Source organism: Hevea brasiliensis, chromosome 14, assembly GCF_030052815.1.
Source record: "Hevea brasiliensis isolate MT/VB/25A 57/8 chromosome 14, ASM3005281v1, whole genome shotgun sequence".
Taxonomy (NCBI): Eukaryota; Viridiplantae; Streptophyta; class Magnoliopsida; order Malpighiales; family Euphorbiaceae; genus Hevea; species Hevea brasiliensis.
Window position 1 is genome coordinate 12,301,604 of NC_079506.1, and position 19,959 is coordinate 12,321,562.

The following is a 19,959-nucleotide window of genomic DNA, read 5'->3' on the forward strand; positions in this document are numbered from 1 at the left end:
CACTTCCACTTTTTAGAATAAATACAATCGTTCACTTTGTATCTCTTAGAATAATTACATCTGTTTACTTATACCTTTTACAACAGATACAACCGTTCACTTTGTATCTCTTAGAACAATTACATCTGTTCACTTATGCCTCTTAGAACATATACAACCGTTCACTTATACCTCTTCGAATAGATATAACCATTCACTTATATCTCTTAGAACAGATACAACCATTCACTTTGTATCTCTTAGAACAATTATATTTGTTCACTTATACCTTTTACAACAGATACAACCGTTCACTTTGTATCTCTTAGAAAAATTACATCTGTTCACTTATACCTCTTAGAATATATACAACCATTCACTTATACCTCTTAGAACAGATACAATCATTCACTTTGTATCTCTTATAATAATTATATTTGTTCATTTACACCTTTTAAAATAGATATAACTATCAATAATAAATAGTTCATTTTGATACCTTTTAATGAACAGACATAACTCTTTCAAAATGAGACAAATTTTATTATCACTAATATTTTTAACAATATCTCCATCTAGTTAGTGATAGACACAATCAATATGAATTAGGATTTATGCATATAAAAGTGTTTTTCGACTTATGCACATAAATCTTATTACCTTCTTTAACACATTCACCCTGTCTGTTTAAGAGAAAAGTCGTATGTAGCATACAGTAATTTTTTTCTATAATCATTCAAAATAAAAGTATGATGTGCTATTATTCCTCTTAATTGTAGTGATTTAGGAACTACCACTTTCAAATCCTTAAACTTTGAAACAAAGATATGCAACTCATGGACTTATTCATAACAGGCATATTATCAAGTATTTAAAATTCAAAATATTTCATAATGAGAAATTTATCCATACCTTTTTTTTTTTATTGTTGTATTCAAATTCTAATGAAATCCAGATTTCCTTTGGAGACTTGACAGAGGTAAACAAATCTTATAGCCTATCTGATGAGTTGTTGAGAATATGACCTCTGCATGGCAATTCATCTTCTTTTTCAAATATGTTTTCACCTTCTTAGTGAACATAATTTGTTCCTTAAAACGATCAAGTTTCACGAACTCTTGATTCATTAGAGAAATAGCTTTACACTCCATTGCGATTAATACCTTAAAATTGTTGAGGTAGTTGGTGTAGAATAGGCTTTGAGGTGTGATGAATCACTATCTTTAAGGTATTAATTGCTCCCACTAGATTGCTGCAAGGTTATGGCAATATACCTCCAGGATACAACAAAGTCTGAAATCTGCAGACAGCAACTCCTGAAAATTTCCCTTAAGAACTCTTTATACGAACCAAATTTAGAGAGATTATAAGAAAAGAAGAAGAAGTAGAAGTAGTATATATATTTGGATTGAAAAACTCATCCATATTTATAAAGAATGAAAAGTTATCACACCTTTTCCAGATAGACACATCTATCTATCTCCAATAAATACAACTGTTTTTGTAAAAGATATGTCTGTTTATTAACAGACACCTATACAAAGAATTGTGACTGTTTATATAGAATAGACATGTCTGTTTATTAACAGACACCTATACAAACAGTTGTGACTTTTTGTATAGAATTGACATGTCTTTTTATTAATAGACGTATATATTTGTTAATAAACACATATGTTCGTAATTTATTTACGAAAATTTATAATAAGATAATTATTTTATTTCACACATATACGTGCCAAGTGTCATAATAGAATAATATATATTTATTTATATATATATATATATATATAATTCTATACATATTTCATTCTTGCTATTCCTTCATTTTCTTATAGTTTAACAATATAGGAATTATTTCTTTTTATACTATCTAACATACAAGTTATTTATAACATTACTTCTTTCGGTTCAGAAAGGTCGTTAATTTATATATCTAAATATATAAAATAAATTAATTTCTTTTAAAAATTTTTCATGTAGCATTCTAAAAAAAGATATTGCCATCTAATATTTTAAAAATTTTGTACTCTTTCATTTTTATGTATTAAATAAATTTTAATTTACTTCAAAACTATCTTATTTTTATTTATCTTATTTTAATATACATTTAATGGAGAGATACTTTCAGCTATATATATTAATTGAAATATGTATCTATATATAATGAATTATGAAAAAATGAAATAACATTTTATTTTTATATGTAAGTGAATATTATTAATTTATGATTTTTAGTTATTTTGATAAATATATTTATTGTTGACTTATTATTATTATTATTATTATTATTATTATTATTATTATTATTATTATTATTATTATTATTATTATGCCAAGGGGTAATTTATTTATAAGATATAATCAATTTAATTACATTAAATTTTCTCTATTTTTTGTTAATTAGTTATTCAAGTGCTTTAAACTATTATTATTTATTATGTTATTAGTTCTACAATTATGTATATGTAAGTTATAAATTGTTAAATGATTACCCTTTAAATGATATAATAAGTAACCACTATTGTTAGGTAAATTATAATAATATATGAACATATATTTATTCTATTTACTTATAATTTTATACAGTGCATACATATAATTTTGTTTTCATTTTTTTTCCTTTTGCATTATTTTTATGATTTTCAGATTATTAATATTATTTTTAGAATAACATTAATATTACTAGATAAAGATAATATTTAAATATATTATATTTTTTTATTATTTTAAAAGGATATAACATTTTTTGATATTTTAAAGTGATGAAAGTAATCATATAATTTAAATAATTTTTAATTATTTTATATTTTTAATCAATATTTTTATTATATTACTGCATTTTTTATTTTTATTATGAAATTTTTATTAAAAAATTTTAAAAGATAAAAAAATCTAATTGACATAAAAAGTAATACAAAATAAAATATAGTGCAATTAACAATAAATTTAAAATATTATTTTATTTTTATATATTAAAATTATAATCAGCAATGCGTAAAAGGACGGCAATTTGCTAGTTAATTATATTAGGGTGATAAATTTTATATTTTGCATTTATTATTACCGTTATTGTAGGAAATTATATATATTTATATTTTATTATAAAATTTTGATATTCTGCAAGTGCACTTAAAAATGTTGTAATTATCAGATCATATATATATATATATATATATATATATATATATATATATTATCGCGATTAATTTATAATCTATAAATTTTATTAACATTCAATTTTTTATTATTTTCTTGATATTTTTATAGTACAATTAATAAATGATTGAAAATAAAAATTTATATTAAGTGAATATTATTAACTTGTGATTTTTAGTTATTTTGATATATTTATTGTTGATTTAGTTGTTGTTGTCATTATTATTATTATGGTAATTTATTTATAAAATATAATTAATTTAGTTACATTAAATTTTTTTATTTTTTGTCAATTTGTTATTTAATTGCTTTATATTATGATTAGATTATGCAAGTTATAAATTGTTAAATAATTACCCTTTTAATGCTATAATAAGTAGCCATTATTATTATTAGGAAAGTTATAATATATGAACATATATTTATTTTACTTATAATTTATATAGTTCATTCATATAATTTTAATATAGTTCATTCATATATTTATGATTTTCAGATATTAATACTACTTTTAAAATAATATTAATATTATTAAATAAAGATAATATTTGAATATATTATATTTTTTATTATTTTAAGATAATATAAAAATTTTTGATACTTTAAAGTGATAAAAATAATTATATAATTTAACCAATCTTAAATTATTTCATATTTTTAATCTATATTTTTATTATATTGCTATATTTTTATTATTTTTATTATGAAATTTTTATTAAAAATTTTGAGAGATAAAAAGTTTAATCGACACAAAAAGTAATAAAAAATAAAATATGGTGCAATTAACGATAAATTTAAAATATTATTTTATTTTTATATATTAAAATTATAATTAGCAATATGTAAAAGCACGGCAATTTGCTAGTTAATTACGTTAGGGAGATAATATTTTATATTTTGTATTTATTATTACTGTCATTGTAGGAAATTATATATTTTTGTATTTTATTAAAAAAATTATATTACCCTGCAAGTGCACTAAAAAATGTATTATCGCGGTTAATTTATAATCTATAAATTTTTATTTCCTTAGGATTTACCACGTTAAAGAATAGAACTTGAGATTACTGCCGTCCGCCAAATACAAACAATGAAAAAAATAAATAAATAAAAGAAACCACCTTGGTGTCAATATATATATATATATATAGAAAAGAACATTGATATAATCAAGAATTGCAAGCAATTTAATTAAAAGCTTGGCTTATTAAATCAATTTAATTAAATCAATACGCATTCTTTTTTCTAGTTAGTTATAATATACCAATTTAATTAAATCAATAATTTGATAAAAAAAATTATAATTAGTTGAATAAAAGAAAAATACGTACACATGGAAGTACAATACATTAATGCCAGCCATAAAGAGCAAAAGATAAGACAGAGACCATCGAAAATGTGCTTTTGATGAAATGATTTCTTATTGTTTTGCTTAAACTCTTTATAATTTCATTCGCACTAAATGATTTCTTCGTAGAAGGCCAATGTGGTGTTTCCACTTGCCTTCCTTCTTTCATTCCTCTTTATTTCTATATCTGTTGTTTATAAATTTCGTGTCACAGAATAGTTTACCACACGCCCACAAAATATTCATCTCTAAGTCTATTTTGCTCTTTCTACCTTGTTCAAACTCAGTTGCACAAGACCCTTCTTTTATCACTTATCATGGCTTCTACTTCTTCCACTCCTCCCAATCAGTGGAAGCCATGGGATGTTTTTATTAGTTTTAGAGGCGATGATACCCGTTATACTATTCTCTCCCATCTCCGTCAAGCCTTTGAGGAAAAACAAATCAAGGTGTTTAAGGATGAAGAGCTTCGTAAAGGAGAAGAGATCTCATCAGAGCTCTTGAAAATAATCCGAGAATCAAGTATCTCAATAGTCATTTTCTCTGAAAATTATGCAGATTCTGTTAACTTAAAAAACACAAAGGAATGTATATAGAAGAGAAAGAAATTTGACATTCAACATCAAGCTTGTTTTTATTAATGAACCAATACAAAACTATTTACTGGCAAATAAGGCTATAAAATAGGAACAGAAAAGCAATACTTTAAAATATTATTCTTAAACAATTTTCCTAAAGTTATGAAACTACTGCAGATATTGTGGAGCTACTGCAGATTTATGCTTGACTTGGTCTTGGATCATAACAATTCTTCCCCTTGATCCAAGTCTTGGATTGCATTCCTAGCTGTGCTCTTAACTTCTTGAATTGATCTGCTGGTAAAGGTTTGGTGAAGATATCTGCCACTTACTCTTCTGTACAAACATATTCCAAGCTAACTTCATTCCTCTCAATCTTCTCTCGGATAAAATGATACTTTATATCTATATGTTTGGACCTCCCTTACTGAATGGGATTTTGTGACAAGGCTATTGCTGACTTGTTGTCACACTTAATAGCACATGGATCTGAGCATTTGCCTTTGAATTCTTCTAATAATTTTTACATCGAAATTGCCTGCATAGTTGTGGTTGCAAGTGCTACATATTCTGCTTCTGTTGTGGAGAGTGCAGTGCATTCTTGCTTCTTTGTTGCCCATGCTATTGCTCCCTTACTGTGTAGAAAGGCATATCCTGTGGTGCTTCGTCTATCCTCTAAACATTGATGGTTGTCAATTCCACCAGAAATTAAATTAACTGAAATTACCAGTAATGAAATATTTTCTGCAATAAGTGTTAAGTCCAGGTCGAACCCTAAAGACTGAATTACTAAATTTCGTGCACTTGTGTAATGGAAAAAGAAATAAAGGTTTGGGGAGGGGCGTAATTCACAATCCAAAGAAGAAATAAAAAATTAAGAACTAAAATTAAATATGAAACTCTCAAATTAAACAGACTTCAGTCCAAGGTAATTCGTATTCCAATGCATTGATTCGATCATTGACAAAAGAAATACAATTATATCTTATTGAATACTTAACGTAGATTTACCAAACAGCGAGGTAAACCCCTAACTTCCCTATACTCATCAATTTGAGTCCAGCACTCTTGTTGACTCTAATTATTAACTGAATTGGTATTAAGCAATCATCATCAAATTCATAATTGCTTTAAGAATAGGAAGTAGTTAAGCTGAACAATAATTTATGAAGCATAAATCATTTAATTCACCCTATTGTTTCCTTAAGTTATTATCGAAAACTGGGATCATAATCAATAAAACCTAATTGCTACTCATGTTCAATCTTACACAACAATTACGGATTATGAAGATGAACTAGCAATTGATCACATCAAACAATTAACTAATAGGCCTTTTTAGCAAATCATTCAATAGATCAAAGACAATGAAATCAGAAAACAATAGATATTCAAAAAGAAATAAATTAAATTAAGAACCTGGTCTCACAAATCATGCAAAAGAACTTGAATCCCTTGAACTGAATTAAAAACTTAGTCACTCATGTTCATGGCTTACAGAAAATTAAAGAAGAAAATTAAAGAAATATAGAATGTGAATGGAGAATGAAATTCTGATCCTCCTCTGTCGAGAGGCTGCTGAATCTCCTTTATTTATAATAAATGGCCTAGGATTAGGTTTAAGAGTCTTTCTCTCTGTCAAAAACTGTAACTGGAGCAAAATCAGGAAACTGATTGTCGACGGATACACAGCCTGTGTATCACTACACGGCCCAGGGCCGTGTAACTTACTGGAGCTGAGTGGGTATGTTTTATATTGGCACAGAAGGTTACACGGGTCTCCAAGATTTACACGGGTCAAGTTACACGGCCCGTGTACTTTGCTTCTTCCTCGGTTCTCTGGATTTCTTCTAGTAGAATGTTACGCGGGTCTGTGATTGTGCTTACCGTGTACTTTGTATCAACAACGCTTCTCAATTCTTCACCCTTTTCAAGCTTCCTTCCACACTTCTATGCTCTGGAACTTCACCAAAACCCTGAAAAATACAGAAAGAGTCAGATTAATGCAAATGCTAAAAATTTCTCCATTTAACACAATTATTTCAACAACTCTCTAAACATATGCCTAATAGATAATTATACTTTAATCAACTGAATTAGGCATAAAGATACCCTAGAAACACTAAATGTGATGGGAGTAAAATTAATAAATTATGCACTTATCAAACATTCAGCCCAATCACTGTTTGAGAAAGCCACCAATCCTGCATTTTCTCCCTTCTTGTACAGTAGTCCAAGATCAATTGTTCCTTTAACATACCTTAAGATCCTCTTAGCTGCACTCCAATGTTGTTGTGTTGGCTTGTGCATAAACCTTGAGATGCAATTTGTTGCAAACACCAGATTTGGACGTGTGTTGGTGAGAAACATCAATCCTCCCACCAAACTTCTGAAAGTTTTCTCACTTACTTTTCCTGATTCTTCATCCAGCTTCAGCTTCTCCTTGGTACACATAGGAGTTAAGATTGACTTGCATTCTACCATGCCAAATTTCTTCAATAATTCTTGGGTGTAATTTTGCTGATTGATAAAAATTCCATCCTCATGCTGCTCCACTTCTATGCCAAGAAAATACCTCATCATTCCCAGCTCAGTCATTTCAAATTCACTCTTCATGGAATCCTTGAACTCTTCGAGCAAATCGATTGAATTCCCTATATAAACTATGTCATCCATATACAAACATATGAAAATGACCTGATTTCCTACCTTTTTTGTGTATAAGGTAGGTTCGTACAAGCTCCTGTTGTAACCATTCTTTGCAAAATGATCATCAATAGGCTTATACCAAGCTTTGGGAGCCTGTTTCAGTCTATAAAGGCCTCGTTTTAGTTTATACACTTTACCTTTGCAATCCTTCCATTCAAAGCCTGCAGGTTGCTCTATATACACATCTTCTTCAAGAACACTGTTTAGGAAAGATGTTTTGACATCAAGTTGGAAAAGCTTCCAACCCTTCATTACAGCGACACTTATGAGAGTTCTAATTGCCTCGAAACTTGCAACTGGAGCAAAGGTCTCAAACACATCCACTCCATAGACTTGAGCATACCCTTTTGCCACCAGACGTGCCTTATATTTTAGAACACTCCCATCAGGATTCAACTTGGTTTTATATATCCACTTCAGTCCTATAGCTTCTTTTCCCTCTTGGTAGATCGATGAGAACCATGTTTTGTTTTTCTCGATAGCCTTGATCTTCTCCTCCATAGCTTGAATCCACTTCTTTTCATGCTTTGCTTCTTCAAAAGTTTCTAGTTCTGATATGAACATGGCTTGCGTTGCTTCATAAATATCTGCTATGCTTCTTGTCCTCTTGGGAGATGAGTTAGGAGAATCCACAAGCTGCTTTTCTTCTAGCTGTGTCACATTGTCTATAAGTGTCACAGTGACTATTTCCTTTTGTTATGTCTTCCAATTTCACACATTCTCTTCATCAACAATTACATCTCTGCTCACAAAAACTCTATGGTTTATAGGATCAAAAAGTTTATAAGCTTTTTCATGCTTTGCATATCCAATGAGAATACATTTCACACTTTTATCATCTAACTTTCTTCTCATTTCATTAGGAATACAAGCATAAGCAATAGAGCCAAAAATCTTTAAATGACTCACTTGAGGCAATTTTCCATACCAGAGTTCATAAGGTGTTTTAAACCTGTTAGTTGTAGATGTACTTCGATTGAGGGTATACACAGCAGTTGCAATAGCTTCTGCCTAGAATTTTGTTAGTAAGTGAGCCTGATTGAGTAGGCACCTTGCAGCTTCTACTATAGTTCTATTCCTTCACTCTACTACTCCGTTTTGTTGTGGAGCGTAGCTCGTTGTCAATTGCCTTCTGATTCCATATTGTTTGCAAAAGTCTTCGAACAGTATAGAGTTGAACTCTCCCCCTCGATCCATTCTTAGTGCTTGAATGGTGAGTCCCTTTTGATTTTCAACTTCTGTCTTGAATTCTCTAATTCTTTCAAGAGCTTCATTCTCCTGTTTCAGGAAAAACACCCATTGCATCCTTGAATAATCATCAACCAACAGTAAAAAATACTTACTTCCATTTAGCGACTCCTCATGCATTGGTCCGCATATATCAGCATGAATCAAGGCAAGCGATTGTTGGGCTCTAACTGTTTTTCCTTTAAAAAACTTCTCTCTATGTTGCTTCCCTTTAATACAGGCTTCACACAATCCAGGTTTAGTATGTAGTGTCGGGAGTCCTTCAACAACTTTTGCTTGACTCATGTGCTTGAGTTCCTCATAATTAAGGTGAGAGAACCTCTTGTGCCATCTTCTTGATGATTCTGATACAGAAGTGTAGAGACAAAAATTTGAATTTGGAAAATTCAAAGGAAACATCTTGTTTGATGTCATTTTGACATCAACAATTTGATTCCCTTGATTGTCATATATCCTACAATATTCTTCTTCAAATAGCACCTTATATCCAGCTTGAATAATTTGACCTAAGCTTAACAAACTTTGTTGCATTTCAGGAACATAGAGCACACCAGTGATTGTCCTCTTTCTAGCTAGAGTTGCAACTGAAATACTTCCTTTTCCGACAGCAATAATTGTGTTGTTGTCTTCCAAAGTGATAGGTGTCTTCTTTGTTTCATCCAAATCAAGAAATAAATTTTTATTTCCTGTCATGTGGTTACTGCAGCCACTATAAAGATACCAGACTTCATCCTTGTGTCCATCCTTTAATATGAAGTATAAATATAATAATTTCTCCTCTGTTTTTTCATTAATTTCTTCTTGGAAGTTTGCTACTTCTCCTTTTTCTCTGCAATTCTTTGCCAAATGAGCGTACTTCTTGCAGTTATAGCATTACAAGTCATCTTTGTACCAGCAGTCCTCTTCAGCATCATTCTTTTTCTTACAAAATCGGCATTGTGGAAAATCCTTTGATTCTCCTTGCTTCTTGTATGATTGACCTTTGTCGCTTCCTCTTCCTTGGGCTCCTCTTCCTCTCCCTCGGTTGCTTATTGCTCCTCTTCCCTGACCATGGACTTTGAGTTTCATTTGAAATGCTTGTTCCACACTAGTATTTTCTTTAGACCTCTTCAACCTGTGTTCATGAGATTGAAGGGATCCTGTTAGATCATGTATTGAATAATTACTCAAGTCCTGTGAATTTTCAATTGCTATTGCAACTGAGTCATAATTTGATGGTAATACTCTCAAGACTTTCTCTTCCACTTGTCGATCTTCCATGCCCTGTCCACATGCTTTGAGTTGGTTAATAACACTTTGAACTCTGCTCATGAACTCCATAATATTTTATGTGCTCTTCATTGACAGGTTCTTAAAGTCTCTTCTCAAGGCTTGAATCTTCACTATAGTGGCTTGGTTGGATCCTTGGAACTCCTTCTGCAAAATGTCCCAGGCTTCCTGTGCTATTTGTGCTCTCATAATTCGTGGAAACAACACATCATCCACTCCTTGTTGAATCATAGCTAGAGCTCTTGCATCCTTTTTCTGCTTTTCTTTTAGCTCATTTCATTGAGCTTATGTCAATCTTTCTGACTCTTCAGGGGGTCGTGTAGCAATTTTTTACTAGCTCCCATAGATCATAAGATCCAAGCATGGTCTTCATTTTGACAGACCAAAAGGGATAGTTATCACCTTTAAGGATTGGAAGAGTTGTTGGAGGGTCAGACATTTTAGTCGTAGAGAGGTGTTTAGCAATTGAACGTAAGAAGGTTTTGAGGTCTGTGGGTTGTGTGGTTTTTTTTGGCTCTGATACCACTATTAACTTATAAAACACAAAGGAATGTATATAGAAGAGAAAGAAATTTGATATTCAATATCAGGCTTGTTTTTATTAATGAACCAATACAAAACTATTTATAGGCAAATAAGGCTATAAAATAGGAACAGAAAAACAATACTTTAAAGATATTATTCTTAAACAATTTTTCTAAAGTTATGGAACTACTGCAGATTCTGCAGATATTGTGGAGCTACTGCAGATTTATGCCTGACTTGGTCTTGGATCATAAAAGATTCTCCATGGTGCTTGGATGAGCCTGTTGAGATACTTAAATGCAACAAAGAATCAAAACAAACAATCATACTATTTTTTTACAGAGTAAATCCAACTGATGTTCAAAAGCTAACAGGGAATTTTAGGAAGGCATTTGCTATTGCTGTGCTTGAAGAAGTACTAGATAAAGACAGTTCACAAAAGGTGGGCAATTGGAAGCGTGCTTTGATAGAAGTAAGCAACTTAGGAGGATGGGATTCACGGGTTATCAAGTAAGTTACTATTTTAATTACTCTTTATTGTAGTTTTCTAAGTTTTAATTTGAAAAAAGAGAATCAAAATATAGAAACTTCTAATACAATACAAAGCACTAAAACCAAATATAGGCAGCACTAATGTGGAAATCGACATTTGTTACCATAATCTAAAATAAAAAAAAAAACATATTAATTATATATTGGTATTTACTTAAAAGTGTCAGCCTATTGCCTCTTACTAGTGTTTGTTGTTTATATGTGACTAGGGATGAGGCCGAATTAGTTGAGAAAATCGTCAATGATGTGTTGGAGAAATTCAATGAAATGTCTAAAAGTGATGATTCTTATGATTGCAAATTAATTGGAATTAAATCACATGTGGAAAAAATAGAACAGTTGTTAATTGATGAAAATGTTGTAGGAATTAATGGAATGGGAGGCATTGGCAAAACAACTATTGCAAAAGAAGTATATCATCGAAACAAGAATGAATTTGATGGTCATCACTTTGTCGAAGATGTTAAGGCAAAAAAGAAAAGCCAAATATCAAATGACGTGCAAAAGAAAATCATTCATCAATTATTAAAGAAGAAACATGTAGGCGATTTGAGTGATTTTAATAGGAGAAAGCTCAAGAGTAAGAAGGTATTGATTGTTTTTTATGATGTAGATAATCGAGACGATTTAAAAGATTTAGTAAGAGAGTGTGATTTGTACTGTGAGAGAAGTAGAATCATTGTAACTAGTCGAGATTTGCAATTACTTAAATATGTTTGTTGATAGGTCCCAGTCAAAGCCAAGAAAATTAATAGAAGAAAATTAAGAAAGTTACTGATATTTCATTGATTACCATTACTGCTGCTACAGAAGAATATAAATAGGAAAGAAATAAAACTACTTAGTCCTATTCTTAAGGCCTCACTTTAGCACAAAGAGATATTATTGCCACGATCAACTGAGTGCTATTTGACTAAGTAAAACAACTTAAAAGATTAATGGCAGTAAATAAAAAATAGCAGCAATGCTAAAAATAGAAAAGCAGTAGGACCCTTAGTCTAAATACTTCTTATTGGGAATAATAGCTCTGGATGACCTTCTGAGGGGCTTATCAGTACCCCCCCCTTGAAGAGGAACCTTGTCCTCAAGGTTCAAATTTGGAAACCGAGCAGATAAGTCCGAAGAAACTTCCCAAGTGGCATCTTCAGGGGGCAATTGCTTCCAACGAACAAGGCTTTCTTCAGTAAAGCGATTACCAAGACGAACCCACCTCGTATCCAAAATCTCGTGAGCTCAAGAACAAAATATCCATCATCAGTGAGTGGAGGAATTTCAGAAGAAACAGGAACAGTATCCCCCACATGTTTCTTAAGTAAGGAGACATGAAAGACCGGGTGAACCTTGGATTCGGAAGGAAGCTGCAGGCGGTAAGCTAAGGAACCAATCTTTTCTTCAACCATGAAAGGTCCATAAAAACGACTAGCCAGCTTCTGAAATGCACGCCTATACACTGACTGTTGTCTATACGGTTGTAACTTAAGATAGACAAAATCACCTGGATAGAACTCCACATCCCTGCGTTTTTTATCTGTCACCTGTTTCATGTACTCTACGGAACGTGACAAGTGAAGCTTAAGCTCCTTCAAAATCTCATCACGGGTAGCCAAAACTTGATCGACCTCATTAACTGGAGAAGAACCCAATTCATACCGCGGAATCATTGGAGGATTCCTACCATACAATGCCAGAAATGGTGTCATACCAATAGAAATGTGAAAAGATGTGTTATACCAGTATTCCGCCCAAGGTAAGAATGAACACCACTTTCGAGGTCATTGTGAAACAACGAAGTCTTGCTCCAAGCACCTGTTAGTAACCTCTGATTGGCCATCCGTTTGCGGGTGGTAAGAAGAGCTCATATTTAATTGGGTTCCAGAGAGCTTGAAGAACTCACGCCAAAAATGGCTCATGAAAATTGGGTCACGATCACTGACGATCGACCTAGGCATGCCATGATACTTGACAACTCCATTTACAAATAATTCAGCTATGACCTTAGCAGAGTATGGATGAGACAATGGCAAAAAATGAGCATATTTACTCAATCTGTCAATTACTACCAGAACAGAAGTTTTACCAGAGGAAGGAGGCAACCCATCAATAAAATCCATTGCGATGTCGTCCCAAACTTGGTGAGGAATCGGCAATGGTGAAATAAACTCTTTGGTAAAGTCGTAGCGGACTTATTTTTTTGACACACGAGCACGCCGCAATATATTTACGAATCTGCAATCGCATATGAGGCCAATAGAAATGTTGTGCGATGCGTTTAAATGTCGGAGGACTCGAGTGGCCACAAGGAGAATCATGAAACTCTTCTAAAAGCTGAGTAGGGAGATCAGACTGAGGAGGAATGACCACCCGATTCTTAAAAAAAATCAATCCATTCTTCCAAATGTAAGGTTGCCCAGGGCGATCAGACGCCAATTGACCAATTCGAAGCATATATGGATCAGTAGTGAGGGTAGCTTTAATGCGATCCCAAAGAGAAGAGTGTGGCAAAAATAGTGAATTTAGACTTGGAATTCCAGAGGCGAGATAAAGCATTTGCGACCGATTCTCTTTGCCGGTTTATAAAGTATCTCATAATCATAACCCGGTAACTTTGAAACCCAATTTTGTTGCTGGAGGTGACAACTCTCATTCCACCAAGTATTTCAAACTACTGGTCCGTCTGAATAAAGAACTTACGACCCAAAATATAAGGACGCCATGTTCTGATTGCCTGCAAGATGGCGAGCATTTCTTTAGCATATGTAGACCAAGCTTGCTTCGAAGGACCCAAAGCACGACTCATAAAAGCGATGGGCGATCCTGCTGTGAGAATCGCACCAATCCTCGTATTAGAAGCATCGGTAGTGATATTAAAAGTTTCATTAAAATTGGAGTGCGCCAATGTTGGTGTGGTCACAAAGCATTTTTCAAAGCTAAAAAGAAGCTTGACATCGGTGACCAAAAAAATTTGCCTTTCTTCAATAAATTCGTCAATGGTTGGGCAAGAATCCCATAAGATTAAACGAATTTTCTGTAGTACCCGGTGAGTCCTAAAAACCCACGTAATTCAGTGACTGTTATTGGAGTAGGCCAATCCAGTATTGCACTGATTTTCGATTTATCCACCTGCACTCCATCTCCAGAAACCACATGACCCAAATATTCAATTTGTTTGAGTCCAAAAGCACATTTGCTTAGCTTTATAAAAAATTGATGTTGCCGCAGTAGCTGTAATGCCAACTGCACATGCTCCAGATGAGTCTCCCATGATGGACTGTAAATAAGAACATCGTCAAAGAAAACCAAGACGAATTTTCTTAAGTAGGGGCGGAAAGCAGTGTTCATTAGTGCCTGGAATGTGGAGGCGCGTTACCTGACCAAAGGCATCACGGATACTCATAATGGCCGTTAACCGTTTTATGAATATCAGGAGGATGCATCCTGACTTGATGAAATCCTGCAATAAAGTCCAGTTTAGTAAAATAAGAGGAACCATGGAGCTCATCTAACATATCGTCGACCGTTGGTATTGGAAAACGATCTCTGATAGTGACTTGATTAAGAGCTCGGTAGTCCGCATGGAACCTCCAGAGCCATCCTTTTTCTTGACCAAGAGAACGGGGATGAGAAGGGGCTAGTCTTTGGGTCGAATCAACCCTTTTGTCAACATCTCTTGTACTGTTTTTGATCTCATTTTTCCGGAAGTGAGCATATCTGTAGGCGAACATTCACGGATCAACACCCTCTTTAAGAATAATGTGATGATTAATTTCTCAGGGAGGCGACTTACTCGACTTACGGTATACATCGAAAACCGAGTTAACAGATGACATATTAGGATGTAGATGCTCAGGAAGTGTGGCTGTAGAGTTTTCGAGACAGATTGCAAAAGCTGTACTATTGTGCCTCAATTCCTTGGATATTGATTTCAAGGATAGAGGTTCAATTGGCTGACTGCAAATACCCTGCAAATGTCTCGGTTGGCCTGCCCATGTGAAGTCCATAGTCAAGTTCTTCCAATTACATGCCACCGTCCCTAATTGTTGTAGCCACTGTACACCCAACACAACGTCCAAACCCATTATAGGAAGAGAAAAGAACGTAGCTGTAAATGGTATACCTTGGAGAGAAAAAGCAATATCCTTGAATTTTCCGGTGCATCGCAATGGACTTCCATCCGCCACTTTAACATTGAAAGGTGTTGTTGGCCTGGCCGGCAATTTGAGCAAACCGGCGATTTTCTCATTGATGAAGTTATGAGTCGAACCACTGTCAATGAGGACAATCAATTGACAAGAATTAAACTGAATTTCTACCTTCATCGTTCCTGTCGAAGACCAACCGGTTAAGGCATTCAAGGAAATTTTCGCTTCCGTATCATCTTCATCGATGTCCTGATCACATCCACCATCCAAGATGAGAAGCTGTGACTTAGTACAACGGTGACCAGGAGCAAACTTTTCGTCACAGTTAAAACAGAGCCCCTGTGCCCTTCGCCGCATCTCATCCTGTGTTAGTCGCTTCACAGGAGTGGAAGGTTTGCTTTTTGATGGAGAGAAATTACTCGTTTGGAGAGATGGGCGAATTGCTTTTTTATGACGAAGCAATTGCTCATCCTTCATTCGAGCTAAGCTTATTGCATCCTTCAAGGTCTTGGGTTTAAACATTCAGATCCCCTCTGCGATTTCAGATTTAAGTCCCCCCATGAAGGTTCCAACTAGTGCCTTCTGAGTCCAACCTCTCACCCTGTTACCCAATCGTTCAAACTCCCTTTGATAATCACGTAAGTCACCAGTCTGACGAATTTTGGAGAGAGATTCGTCAAAATCTTCACAGTCGGTGGGCCCAAAGCGGGACCACAATTCTTCTGAGAATATTTCCCACGATACCCCTTTTCCGACCTCAAAGATAAGTTCGCCGAAGCCATTGCCACCACTCGTTAGCTTCCGCGGAGGTGATATGATGCCAAGGAAACTTTTACGCATCCGGTGTTCCACGGTATTCAAGAACTGATCTACTCGTGAACCATTGGTCGGATCGTCTCGGTATATTTGGGAAATTCGAGTTTGGCGAGCTTAGCAGAGAATAGTGGCTTCCTCCGTCTTTTAAGACTTCAGAGTAGCACGTATCCGGCTAGCTCTGCCGCTTCGTAGCTTGATTCCTCCTTATTGGCAAGAGAAGTTTCTGTCAATTTGGAGAGTGCCGCCTTGATATATTGTAAATCTTCTCCAAATCCTTTTTCAATTCGTGACATACTGTCCTGGACTTGACCAAGCCCAGTTTCGAGGTTTTCAATTCTTTCCTTGTTTGTAGCCATTTGAAAGGAAGAATAGAAAAAATTTGAGGCTCTGATACCAATGATAGGTCCCAGTCAAAGCCAAGAAAATTAATAGAAGAAAATTAAGAAAGTTACTGATATTTCATTGATTACCATTATCTTTACTCTGTAAGAATATAAATAGGAAAGAAATAAAACTACTTAGTCCTATTCTTAAGGCCTCACTTTAGCACAAAGAGATATTATTGCCACGATCAACTGAGTGCTATTTGACTAAGTAAAACAACTTAAAAGATTAATGGCGAGAATAAAAATAGCAATGCTAAAAATAGAAAAGCAGTAGGACCCTTAGTCTAAATACTTCTTATTGGGAACAATAGCTCTGGATGACCTTCTGAGGGGCTTATCATTTGTTCAGAGGAAGGCATATATGAGGTGGAGAAATTAACTGATTCTCAAGGTCTGAAACTCTTTAGCTTGCATGCCTTCGGCCAAAATCTTCCCAAGCAAGAATATAAGGAGCTCTCAGAGCTGGTGGCAAACTATTCTAGAGGCAATCCATTAGCTCTTCGAGTTTTGGGATCTCACTTATCTGATATGAGTATAGAAGAATGGGAAAGTGAATTGGAAAAATTGAAAGGCCAATCTTTTCCAGAAATTCGAAAAGTTTTACAAATAAGTTATGATGGGCTAGGGAGGAATGAAAAGAAAATATTTCTTGATATTGCATGTTTCTTCAAAGGGCAAAATAAAGATGATGTTGAGAGCACATTAGAAGCACTTGGTTTCCATCCAAAAAGTGAAATACGTCGTCTAATTAATAAATGTCACATAACTGTTTCATCAGTCAATAAGATTCATATGCATGACTTGATAGAGCATATGGGCAAGGATATTGTTAATAAGGAATGCGACCAGCCTGGAGGACGCAGCGGGCTGTGGAATTTTGAAGATATTGACCGTGTAAGGTCCAAATTAGTCATTGGAGCTTCTTTCACTATCATTTTTGAATTTTGTAAGAATTGTAGCCCTCATCACCAATTAAGTATTAATCGATAATCCATTTTTGCTGTTATTTCATTGGGGAACTGAAAAAGTTGAAAGGCTATTGCTTGATATAGGTGGGACATATAATTTGGAACGTCCAACGTCCTTCATGAAGTTGCGCAATCTTAGATTCCTCAAAATCAGGAGTACTGAAGTGCTAGTTGCTAATAACAAGCTTGAATTTCTTCCACAAACGCTAAGATATCTTGACTGGGGTCTAGAATCTTTGCCATTAAATTTTTGTCCAAAGAATCTTGTAGAACTTCACATGTCTTTTAGCAATCTCACACAACTGTGGAATGGAGATAAGGTACCATTTACAAATTTTAGCTGCATTTATAAAGTTCATTTGTATCTTTTAATTTATTGGTATTTTTCTATTTAATTTCAGCTTCTTAGAAAATTGAGATTAATGGACCTCAGCAACTCTATACGCCTAACCAGGATTCCAGACTTGTCTAGTATTGCCCCAAATCTCGAGTTTTTATATTTGAATGGATGTCCAGGTTTGGTTGAATTTCCCTCTCTTCAAAATCTGAGCAAGCTTACTGAACTAAGTCTAGGTGGGTTTGATAAGTTCACTCATTGTCCAGAGATTCCTTGTAATATAAGGATTCTATACTTACATCAAAATGCAATAGAACTACTTCCCTCATCAATTGAGCATCTGTCTCAACTTGTCAAATTGTCCTTGTTTGAGTGTACAAGACTCGTAAGTCTTCCGAGCAGCATTGGCAAATTAAGAAGTCTTGAACAACTTGATCTCACTTTTTGTTAAAATTTACGAAGTCTTCCAAAAAGCATTAAACAACTTTCGAAGTTGAAACGGCTTGATTTAAATTATTGCAAGAGACTTAAATGTTTACCAGAGCTTCCATCATGCTTGGAATACTTAGATGCTTCAGATTGCACCTCTCTCAAATCTGCATCAACTTCTTTCCTTTTCTTAGAAGATGAAGATGAAAATGCAAAAGCAGATAAAAGTGAAAGTGAAGATGATAATAAAGAAGCATATAAAAGTGAAGAAGCATATAAAGGTAAACATGAATTATGTTTCGAAGTTTGCAAATTTCTTGACTTTGGTGATTGCGTCAATTTGAATAAGAAAGTAATGGAGGATGTTTTTAAAGCACATTAGTATGGTGAGAAAGTTAGATTATATATGGAAGGAGGTGAAGTGCCAGAAGGGATGAAATATAAGAATACAGGATCTTCGCTTTCATTAGTCGGACTTGACCTCCATCACTTAGTTGCCTTCTCTTTCTGCGTTGTTCTTCATCCCACACTTTATTCTCGTGATCCAGATTATGGTCTTATTCCTGAAAGCATTGATGTAGTCTGAATTTCATGGATGGATCTGGATATAGGCGTAGCTTTCTTTTCATTTTATACTTCTATGGGGACGGGCCTTGGGAGGACGAGTACAGTACAAAGTATCATCCGATTAAATCAGAACACGTGTTGCTTTCGCTCAATGGATTTAGAACACGTGTTGATGAAGAGTATTTCATTGAGGCCTCTTTTCACATTGACGATTAATGGGGGCCAATAATTACTGAGTGTGGGGTCCATCCTATATATATAGTACAAATGAAAAGCGAAGCAGAAATGAAGAGCAACCCCATCATCATCAGGATGACGAGAAAGGCGAACCTTCTCTTCGAAGATTGGAACAAATTCAAGAGCAAAATGACGTTTTGAATCATGAGAGGAGGAAAAGGAAAAGGTAAATTCATTTTTTATTTGCTGTTTTAGCAATCTTAATTTTAATATTCTTCGTCAGTACACTTGCTTCTTAACTGCTCCAAGGTTAGACATCACACAATCTGCTGCATTTAGAACTATTCAAATATTATTTTGTTAAAAGAAAAAAAAAAAAGGTAGATTCACTCAAGTTCCTTGCGTATGTAATGGCAATCAATTGCCAATAGATGCCTTGTGCCTTGGCAAGCAGAACTACGTTCATTCTCAATCTACAATAAATTTTCATAGAAGCAATACATGCATTTTGACCTTCCCGAATAATTAGACTTTGTAAAATTCCCAAATCAGTAGTTAGCCATTTTCTCTTTTTTCTCTTTTCCAAACTTGTATACATTTTATTTTGAAGATGAGCTTCCCACTATTGTTTTCAATTTCTTGTTACAGGAGCAAAATTGGACATCAAAATTCAATAATAAGCATTGAAAAAAAAATGAGGAAGACAACGAAGGTGAACCTGAGGATAAGGAACATGATGACTCATTAAATCGGGAGGAGGATGAGAACCAAAA

At 33.8% G+C, this 19,959-nt stretch overlaps 2 protein-coding genes across 2 annotated transcripts; both read left to right on the forward strand.

Moving 5' to 3' along the window:
• The first annotated feature begins 4,803 nt into the window (after nt 1-4,803).
• On the forward strand, nt 4,804-5,750 carry LOC131172757 (uncharacterized). The gene is made up of 2 exons (XM_058134276.1): nt 4,804-5,008; nt 5,545-5,750. Exons 1-2 carry the CDS (start codon nt 4,804-4,806, stop codon nt 5,748-5,750), a joined length of 411 nt encoding a protein of 136 aa, XP_057990259.1.
• Nucleotides 5,751-16,718: 10,968 nt separating this feature from the next.
• Nucleotides 16,719-19,028, forward strand: LOC131172758 (disease resistance protein RUN1-like). The gene is made up of 6 exons (XM_058134277.1): nt 16,719-16,725; nt 17,058-17,654; nt 17,761-17,996; nt 18,078-18,398; nt 18,537-18,723; nt 18,991-19,028. The coding sequence occupies exons 1-6, from the start codon at nt 16,719-16,721 to the stop codon at nt 19,026-19,028; spliced, it is 1,386 nt and encodes a 461-aa protein (XP_057990260.1).
• Nucleotides 19,029-19,959: the final 931 nt, after the last annotated feature.

Bases quoted from the DNA above. Each gene is read 5' to 3' on its own strand.
- LOC131172757 (XM_058134276.1), top strand. From the start codon at position 4,804: ATGGCTTCTACTTCTTCCACTCCTCCCAATCAGTGGAAGCCATGGGAT. The intron at 5,009-5,544 runs GTATCTCAATAG...CACACTTAATAG, and splicing joins GAAAATAATCCGAGAATCAA to CACATGGATCTGAGCATTTG.
- LOC131172758 (XM_058134277.1), top strand. The intron at 18,399-18,536 runs GTAAGTCTTCCG...AATTATTGCAAG, and splicing joins TGTTTGAGTGTACAAGACTC to AGACTTAAATGTTTACCAGA. The intron at 18,724-18,990 runs GTAAACATGAAT...CTCGTGATCCAG, and splicing joins AAGTGAAGAAGCATATAAAG to ATTATGGTCTTATTCCTGAA.